General features: G+C 34.6%; 1 protein-coding gene across 1 annotated transcript; it reads left to right on the top strand.

Annotated features, from left to right (window-relative positions):
• Positions 1-8,255: 8,255 nt before the first annotated feature.
• On the top strand, positions 8,256-9,194 carry LOC135950645 (glycosyltransferase-like protein gnt13). The gene has a single exon (XM_065500176.1). It carries the CDS (start codon positions 8,256-8,258, stop codon positions 9,192-9,194), a length of 939 nt encoding a protein of 312 aa, XP_065356248.1.
• The last annotated feature ends 1,645 nt before the right edge of the window (positions 9,195-10,839 follow it).

Here is a 10,839-nt window from a genome sequence, read left to right as displayed (position 1 = left end):
TTTTCCACAATTGTGGTATGGGCTGCGCATTACTGGTTTAAATACATATTATTGTTTTCTACAACTATTGTAGCTAATGCAGTAAAAAAAACGGTAGCGGTTGTAACAAAATTCATCTCAATTGTTTGATCCTCTGTGTGTGTTACTCTGTTTGTTTGTGATGCGGACTGCCTGTGTGTGTTGTATTGCTGGTATATATTGAGTTTGTTGTATTTATTGGTTACTTCCTTCTTTGTTTTGTGTCCTATTTAATACGGCTGAATATCTTCTCTCTCTTTTGTCTACCCTCTCTTGACTCCTCTCTGTGACTCCTCTCTGTTGACTTCTCTCTGTTGACTTCTCTCTCTGTTGACTCCTCTCTGCTGACATCCTCTGCTGTTGATATTCTGCTGTAGACACTCTGTTGTTTATTTTCGCAGCCAGTATTGTACCCACCACCTGCCCCTGACTGTACGGCTCGTATGACCTCCTGTACCCCATCGTCCTCCGGATCTCTGAAAGTATATATACTTTGATTGCCAAAAATTTCGATGATGTGAATGGATTGACCATACATTTCTAGTTTTGTTGCATCTTGAGTTTGATACAGTGCATAAGCAAATTGAAAAAAATTACACACGACTGGGTAAATTTAATAACGGCTACAAATCGTTCATGAATTAAACCAAAACTCTTTTTTATATTTTACTAGCATGCAACCCGCTACTTCGTTAGCGAAAAAATGTGGAAATAACAAAACAACTACGTAAATTATTTTAAAATGTTTATTATAGAAATTTTAATTATTGCGTAAAGTAAATACACCTTACAATTGTTTGTAGTCCATGATATTTTGAAGTATTAAAGCATCTCAAAAATGCTTGCGTAATTGAAAATTCATAATAATAATTGCAAATATTAATAGTAGATAGATAAAGATATACTAATTTAATAATGTGTGTGAAGTTAAATTTCGAAATTTATAACCCTAGACACAAACCAGTTGAGTTAACAGAGTTATGTTTTAAAGTTTACATGACACCGTTAAACATTGTAAATCAAGGAAAGTGTATTCAAAATGGAATAATAACCACACGGTTGAACCTAATGTACCACTAATGATTGAAACGGGAACTAATCTCCCGTTTTTTCCAAAAACTAAGTCAAATCATAAATGTCAAACATAGTTTTATACTTTTGCGGATTTTTTAAAATTTAATTATTATGGATGGACGAATCTAAATTCATGGAAAACGGGAGAAGATGGGCAGATGGAACTTGCAGGAATTTATAGCCAAGGTGTTTTTCTATCATAACCCATGGTCATAACCCTTAACAGTGCGAGTTTTGATAGAGAAATTAAAATTTTTCGGAAATTTAAATTTCTTGGGAGGATGATCTAAATTTCTTGGAAATGGGAGAAGATGGGCGGATGAATCTTGCTGGAATATTTAGGTAGGGTGTTGGTCTATCATGGTCCGTGGTCATAACCTTTAACAGTGCGAGTTCTGCTAGAGAAATTTAAATTTTTCGAAAATTTAAATTTTTTTGAGGATGATTCTAAATTCTTTTATAACGGGAGAAGATGGGCAGAAGGAACTTGCTTGAATTTATAGCCAAGGTGTTTTTCTATCATAACCCATGGTCATAACCCTTAACAGTGCAAGTTTTGGGAGGAAGAATTTAATTTTTTTGGAAATGGTAGAAGATGGGCGGATGAATCTTGCTGGAATATCATGGTTTATCATGGTCCGTGGCATAACCGTTAACAGTGCGAGTTCTGATAAAGAAATTTAAATTTTTCGAAAATTTAAATTTTGTTTGAGGATGAATCTAAATTTCTTGGAAATGGGAGAAGATGGTCTATCATGGTCCGTGGTCATAACCTTTAACAGTGCGAGTTCTGATAGAGAAATTTAAATGTTTCGAAAATTTAAATTTTTTGGAGGATGAATCTAAAATCCTGTATAACGGGAGAAGATGGGAAAATTAAATTTTTCGAAAATTAAAATGTTTTTGGAGGATGAATCTAAATTTCTTGGAAATGGGAGAAGATAGGTGGAATGAACTTGCTGGAATTTATAGATAAACTGTCCCACTATGATAATCTGTGGTCATAATATTTAACAGAGCGAGTTTTGATAATAATTTTTTAATTTTGACCAAAATCAAAATTTAATATACTTGGGAGGCTGAATCCGAATTCTAGGAAAACGGGAAAAGATGGGCGGATGGAACATGATGGAATTTATAGATAGGCTGTTAGTCTATCATCGTCCATGGTCATAACCTTTAACAGTGCGAGTTCAGAGAAATTAAATTTTTACGAAAATTTAATTTGGAGAATGAATCTAAATTTCTTGGAAATGGGAGAAGATTGGCAGATGAATCTTGCTGGAATAGTTAGATAGGGTGTTGGTCTATCATGGTCCGTGGTCATAATCTATACCAGTGCGAGTTCTGATAAAGAAATTTAATTTTTTCTAAAATTGAAATTTTTTGGAGGATGAATCTAAATTCCTGGATAAAGGGTCACCAATTACCAATAAATATTCTTACTTTAATCATATATGTATATTTACAACTGTCTCAATTTACATCCATTGTTTAAGCCAAAATAAAAATTACAGCCAGAAGATAGATAATTAATAGTAGTAGTAATTGGTTTTTAAGTCTCATAGAAACTCACATTCTAACTTTTAGAATTTTCTATGTTTATGAAAATCAAAAATACTATTAAATAACTGTTAGTTCAAACGTCATTTCGGAAATGCTAAATCGCTTTTCAAGGTATCTAGTCTTCGATTCGTATGGTACCCAATTTGCCTTTTTTTTTTTGACAAATCCTGCTGCTTGCAAACGTTTTGCTTCTTGAGTATCTCCCTATGATATTGCAAGCTCATGTTGAGTTTGACAACAACATTCACGGATTAATGCCTCCAAATCTTGGTCTTCAAATTGTTTGGTTGTCCTGGGCCTTCCGTTTCAAAATCATCACTTCTGAACATGCACCATCTCTTGCACGTTGAAACCGATGGAACACCTTCACCATAAGCTTTGGTGATCTATGTGTACTTCTGCGGAACGTTTTTCAAATGAAAGAAGTAAAGCAAAACTTTCCACATATGACGCTTTGTTGGCACAAAATTCGACAAAAAAAACTTTGTTGTTTACACTTAATGTTCAATAACTAAGCGAGGATGAATGACAGATATATACCCTTTAGAGTGATATAAAAGTTATTAAAAATTAAAAAAGGGGTTCAAAAGATACGCCACCTATAGCAAATCCCACATTTTTAAGTCATATACCCAATAGTTGAAATCAAATTTCAGTAAAAATATTTTTTTAAACACACTTTCAACATATTTGGGGTATTCAAACGGTCTGATTGTCCTAATATATTATGATAGTTTAAACAAATTGTTGTTGTGCTTCAAAAAAAGTGTTATTTTATGACAAAACAATGAACATAGTTCAAAAAGTCTTATTAGTTTAGAACATTATTGTTTGAAACACAACAAAAATTGTTTAAACTATCATAATATATTAGGACATTATGACAATAAGGACATTATGACAATATGACCTAATAGCATATCATTTTTTAAAATTTTAAAAATTGTGGTGTGAATGTATGTACATATACATTTTATTTACACGATAAAAACGTAATAAAACTTAATGAAGATTAATATATATATATGGAATATGAAATTAAAAAACTTACATTTCTAAGTAACGTAGAATTTTTTCTTTTATTGAATTTATAAAATTTGAGCACTTATTATTACACAACTATTTTTTTTCAAATGAGTTGACGGTTATATGTAAATAGTGTTGTCTATTCATCGAAATAAAAATATTTAAATAAATGTTTGTGTAAACGATTTTATTTAAGCGAAAATTTATTTGTTATTATCTAAAAAAATGTTTTTTTTTTATAAAGCGTGCAATTTGTATGAAGAATACTGGTAATAAGGTTTTAAACTTGAATTTTTTTCATACACAATTTGTTTAACGTTTGGAAGCGTAAGCAATTTGTATGAAGAATACTGGGAAAAAAGTTTAAAACTTATTTCCATAGAATTTTATTTTAACGTTTGTCGTTGCGTTTTATAAAATGAGTAGAGTCGAAGGGACCCCGTTTTGATGAGACCACACCACTCGTCAGATGTATTGTCGTTTACATCGCAATGTAACTAAAAAGTGCTAGCTAGACCCAACCTGTAGCTGTGAGAAATCTTAGTAGGTCATTGAGTTTAGACCCGGCTACCTTACCAAGGTTGGCCAATGTATAGTTGCCCATGAATTTATGTCTCTTGACACTCAGAGCTGGGCATTCGCAGAGAAGGTGGAAAGTCGTTTCCTCCTTTTCCCTATCCTTACAACTGCGGCAATGGTCGTTAAAGGGGAGTCCCAGGCGATTTGCGTGCTTGCCTAACGCCCAGTGTCCCGTTAATACTGCCATCAACCTAGATATATCCCTTCTATTCCGGGTTATCAGTTGCATAGTGCGTTTTTCGTTAAAAGATGGCCACATCAACTTGGCTATCCTACATGTGTCTAAATTACGCCATCTATTCTCAGCCTTTGTAAGAAAATGTCTGAAGATGATACCTTTTATAGTCCCCAGTGGAATTGCTACTGAGACCGCATTGGAGATATCTAAGGCAGATCCCATTCTGGCTAGTTCGTCTGCCTGTCCATTACCGTAGTGGTCCCTGTGCGCAGGTACCCAAACCAAAGTAATATCAGATAGACGACCTAGCCTTGACAGAGAGTTCTTACATTGCCTAAATAGTGAAGATGAATTTGTGTAGGCATTCAGCGAGAGAAGTGCCGCCTGACTGTCGACAAAAATACCTATATTGCCGCGGGTGTTATGATCAAGTAGTATATTGCAAGCTGCCATGATTGCAAAAATTTCCGCCTGGAAAACACTACACTCATTCGGAAGACGATACGAAATACCTATCTCGGGTTCGTCACAGAAGACGCCAGAACCAACACCACAGCTCATTTTCGAACCGTCTGTATATATCTATATCTCCATATATATATATCTCCAACAGCCAGATGCTCGAAGCCTCACTGCGCTACAGGCAGAGGTGGCCATTATGTGAAGGTCTATTGGCACAAGGTGCAATATAGTGTTCAGTGCCTCTGAAGGACTAGTTCTTAGTGCGCCGGTTATACCAATGCATGCTGATCTCTGGACTTTGTATAGTTGGTCTACGACATACTTCCTTTTAGTTGCAGTCCACCATACAAGAGATCCGTAAGTAAGAATTGGACGTACTATAGCCGTATACATCCATTTAACTATGCTGGGACTAAGTCCCCATTTTCTACCAAACATCTTACGACAGGTATAATAGGCCACCGTAGCCTTTTTTACCCTATGTTGAGTATTTAGCTTCCATGACAATTTAGAGTCCAGTTAATACCTAGATATTTTGCATTATTTGAAAGGGGGATTTCGCAGTTTTTCAACCGTGGAAGTTTGAAGCTTGGAATCTTGGTCTTTGTTGTGAAAAGTACGAGTTCCGTTTTGCTTGGATTCACCCCAAGACCACTTGCCGTGGCCCAGTTATCAAGCAACCCTAAAGCAGTGGACATAATATCACTGATCACGTCCGGAAACAGACCTGATACGAGTATCACCACATCGTCCGCATAAGCGACAACTTTTATCCCTTTTCTGTCTAGATCAATGAGAATCGAGTTAATAACGATAAGCCACAGTAGTGCTTAGACTTGACGCTATTACCAAGATTTGATGTAACTATTCTTGATTTCAGCATGTTTACTAACTAGTTATTGATATATTCTTCAACGTCTAGGTCAGTAAGAGCTTGCTGAATTGCAAGAGTGGTAACATTATTGAAAGCACCCTCTATATCCAGAAAGGCTGCCATTGTATATTGTTTAAATTCGAGAGATCTCTCTACAACTCTTACGACCTCGTGCAGAGCTGTCTCTGTAGAGCGGCCCTTAAGGTAGGCATGCTGACTATTAGAGAGCCGTGTCGTACCCTCTAGGCGATGCCTAATGTGAGCGTCAATGAGTCTTTCCAACGTTTTAAGCTGGAAAGATGAAAGACTAATTGGACGAAAGTCCTTCGCCTTCTCATGACTTCTTTTTCCAATTTTGGGAATAAAAACGACCTTAACTCTCCTCCAGTTAACCGGAACGTGATTGAGGGAGAGACAGAGCGTAAAAATTCTATGAAGCCAGGGAATGATATGCCTTTTTGCACTTTGTAGCATCTTTGGCAATATACCATCCGGCCCGGGTGACTTGAAAGGTGCGAAACTGTCAATCGCCCATGATATCCTGTCATAGGAGACGATATAACTATCGATATTGAATAGAGTCCTACCTTCCCTCTCAATATCCGTAGCAACATCCTTACAGCCTGGGAAATGAGTATTCAGTAGGATGTCAAGTGACTCTGCTGAGGATTCAGACCAGGAGTCATCCTTCCTTTTGATATAAGTAGGATTGGATTGCCCCTTGGCTAGAATTCTACTAAGTCTTGCAGAGTCTTTTGTATTATCTATAGATTCACAGAAGCTTCTCCATGAGTTTCTTTTTGCGACTACTATAGCTTTCTTGTAGGCTTTCAATTGATCACGATATGGTTGCCATGATTTACTATTGTAGCTAATGTTAAAGGCCCTACGAGTTTCCCTACGTAGTTTAGATAGCTCAGAATTCCACCATGGAGGGAAGCTTTTCTTAGCCTTAGTGACTGGACAGGAAACTTCGAAAGCCTTGACTAAAGTTTTACTAAAGTTTTCCTCTATTTTCTCAAGACCAGTTATCGAATCTTCTAAAACTGGCATATTCTTAAGTTTGTGTTTAAGGATCCCATTAAATTTGAACCAATCTGTCCTTCTTGGGTTCCTAAATTGTATTTTCTCTGTCGAGTTCTGAAGTCTAATATTGAAGAGAATCCAGTTATGGTCAGAGAACGACCTTTTTTTGGATACCCTCCACCTATCTACTCATACCTTAGACCTATCATTTATGAGTGTAATATCTAATACTTCCTCTCATCCATTGTAGTTGTCCGAACTTGGAAACATGAATGTTGGCATATTACCAGAATTACATATACTTAGTTTATTGGAATTAATGAAATTAAGTAAAGACTCACCCCTTTCATTTATTTCGCTGCTACCCCAGATTGAATGCCTGGCGTTGGCATCACAGCCCAGGATGATGTCGTCAGATGCCCCAACAGAGGACAGTAGAGCACTCACTTCAACTGGAGGAGCTGTCTTCTCATGTGCCATGTAGCTTGAGGCAATCATGAAGCTACTGTTGCACGGTAGCTCGACCTTAGCTACTGTAAGGTCTTCTGAACTAAGCTGCGTACAAAGAAAAATGTTAATAGATTTTTTGGCAATAATACATGATGTAGTGTACCAACACACTTCGCTATACACCTACATAATAATAATATAAACAATGTAAAGTACATTTGAGTGCAATGTGTCATGTTGCACACTAAACACTCACATGCACTAAATATCACTCAAATGTAATAGCCAATAGGAAAATAGAATTATGATTAGACTAAGATAGATTATTAATTAGAATAAGAGAGGGGATACTAAAATATAGTATATAAACCCCGAAATTATATAAATAAAATCAGACTTTGTTAAACCACATACAAAGACTCATCTTTTATTGTGTAGGGACTTTACGCTCTTCGAAGAAATTCGGATACTGGCGTATTGAGGACCATAGGCACCTGGATGCCGGTCTAAGATAAACTAAGCGTACCTTACATGGCGATCCTGCCCTCAAATCCTGGAAAATTACTGCACTAAAAAAAAAAGCAAGAAATGTGGTTCCAAAGTCAGGAACAACTAAATATTAATAATAATAATAGTAATAAGCAACAATTTAGATAAATTTATAATATATTGCATTGTAATAATTTTAGTCGGGTATGGAATTTATAAATTAAATATTTATATAAAAAAAATTTTAATAAGAAAAGAATTTAATAATAGCATAGCATAAATGGAAACAATAAAAGATAACATATATAAAATATACTCAAATCTAAAAATCTGCAAATAGGAAATACAGTAAAGAAACTGTAATTAGTAAGATAACCGAACTAGAGAAATACAAAGAAGAACTAGAAAGTTTAGAAATAAAAACTATAGAACAAACATTGAAAACAGAGACACTAAAACTGTACAATAAGACAAAAGATTTATTAATAAAACAACTAACAGAAAAAGAAAAAAATGGCAGAATTTAATATAGAAACCACATTAAAAGTCGTACCGACGTTTACGGGAAAACATAGTGAACTAGACGGTTTTCTGAAAATCGTAGAATTATTGTACAATTCTTTGAATACGGAAGGAAAACGACAATTTATAGAGGTCGTGTATCACATAAAACTTAATCCCAAAGTAAAGACAATAGTAGCAACTAGTCCCGAACCTACAGATTATGCGTCTTTAGACAACACATTAAAAGAAAAATTTAGATCGAAAACGACAGTCTCCCAAATATACACAAATTTGGCGAATATTAATCAGTATAATTGTCCTGTACATGTATTTAGGGATAAATTACTCAAGGAAATAGCCGAATTAAACAAATTAGAAATACAAGAATTAGGACATAATATAACCATTTTAGAAAGACAAGCCATAGAAAAGGTAAACGAAGCGTATGCTTTAAATTTATTCAAAAATGGCTTGAATGACCAGTTGAAACAAACAGTCTTTGCTGCCCAACCAAAGACACTTGTGGAAGCGATTAACCTGGCAATTGAGATCGAGCAAACGAATGAAACCCAAGTAATGCACTATAGATCCTCGTATCCGGCACAAAATTATCAAAATAGATACAACAATTTCAACAGAAATAATAACTTCAACAGAAACAACAATTTCAACAGAAGCAACGATAATTTCAACAGAAGCAACAACAATTTTAGCAGAAACAACACTAATTTCAACAGAAATGACAACAACTATAACAGAAACAATAATTTCAGCAGAAATAATGGCAACACAAATAACCAATACCAAAATCAAAGTGGACGAAACTACAGAGATAACAACTATAACAGGAATAATTACAGAAACCAACCGCAAAATGTACGAATGATCGAAGATCAGGGAAACTACCAGGGCTCGGAATACAACGATATTCCAGACAGCCAAAATTAAGAATGTATAAAATATCAAACCAAAATACAAACTATATAGTACTTCAGCACAAAGGCCATGATTTAAGATTCTTAGTAGATACTGGCGCAGATATTTCAATATGCAAAGTAACAAAACAACTTAATAGCGAAGAATACTACACTGATGAGAAATGCAAATTAACAGGTATTTCAAAAGAAGAAATTTACTCGATGGGAACCATTAATTTAAAATTAGCGATCGGTAACAATACACATATACACAAATTCCAATTAGTCGACAACAAATTTCCAATAGAAACACACGGAATAATTGGCAGAGATTTTCTAAAAAGATTTTTATGTAAAATTGATTATGAAACATTCACTTTGTCATTAAACGATGATGAGAATATAATAACTTTACCCATGCATTCAAAACCACTTAACACACTTACAGTGAGAATACCACCCAGAACTGAAATAATACACCCAGTAAAGTTAAACTTCAATGTCGACACACTAATTACAAACAAAGAAATAGCAACAGGCGTATTCATAAGTAATGCAATAGTACCCAAAAGTGGAATGTCACACATTAAAATACTAAACACCAACAACAATGAGGTAATTGTGAAAAACATAACATTGGAAACTGAACCACTTGAAAATTATGTCATATTGCCATATAAACAAAAAACACAAAATACCGATAAGAAATTCGAAACACTTAAAGAAAAATTAAAAATAAACTGCAATGATGACAAAGCAAAGGAAACACTATATAATATTTTCAAAGAATATCAAGAAATTTTCCATTTGGAAGGAGAACCACTATCGACGAACAATTTCTATCAACAGAAAATAGAAACGACAGACAATACACCAGTTTTCATCAAAAATTATAGACTGCCGCATGCACATTCAAACGTTATTAAAGAACAAGTAGAACAAATGCTTAAGGATGATATAATAGAGAATTCGAAAAGTCCATACAATGCCCCTTTACTACTAGTACCAAAGAAAAATGTTGCAGATAAAAAAAAATGGCGAGTAGTTGTAGATTTTAGAAATCTCAACGACAAAATTGTAAACGACAAGTTCCCACTAACACGATTAGAGGATATACTTGATAAACTAGGACGCGCAAAATGGTTTTCTACGTTAGATATGACCAGTTCATTTCATCAGATAGAACTCCACGAACAATCCAGACCACTTACTGCGTTCTCTACATCAAATGGACACTACCAGTTCAAGAGATTGCCATTTGGACTAAAAATTTCTTCTAATAGTTTCCAAAGAATGCTAACAATTGCATTAGCTGGTTTAGAAACCGATGCCTTCTTATATGTTGATGATATCATAATATTTGGCTGCAGTTTGAATCATCACAATGAAAATTTAATTCGAGTTCTTGAACGTTTAAGAAGATACAATTTAAAGTTAAATGCGGACAAATGTAATTTCTTATGTCCCGAAGTTGTTTACTTAGGTCATCTAATTACAAGAGATGGTATAAAAACTGATCCAATGAAACACAAAACGATAAATGAATATCCAATCCCAAAAAACGTGGATGATGTAAGACGTTTTATAGCATTCTGTAACTACTACAGAAGATTTATACCCAACTTCGCAGATATAGCCCAACACTTAAATGCGTTACTGAAGAAAAACACCAAATT

This window comes from Calliphora vicina, chromosome 2 (assembly GCF_958450345.1).
Source record: "Calliphora vicina chromosome 2, idCalVici1.1, whole genome shotgun sequence".
Lineage (NCBI taxonomy): Eukaryota > Metazoa > Arthropoda > Insecta > Diptera > Calliphoridae > Calliphora > Calliphora vicina.
Note: the sequence above shows the minus strand (reverse complement) of the source record. Positions and strands in the feature narration are given on the sequence as shown.

Coding starts and splice junctions, on each gene's coding strand:
- LOC135950645 (XM_065500176.1), top strand. CDS start 8,256: ATGGCAGAATTTAATATAGAAACCACATTAAAAGTCGTACCGACGTTT.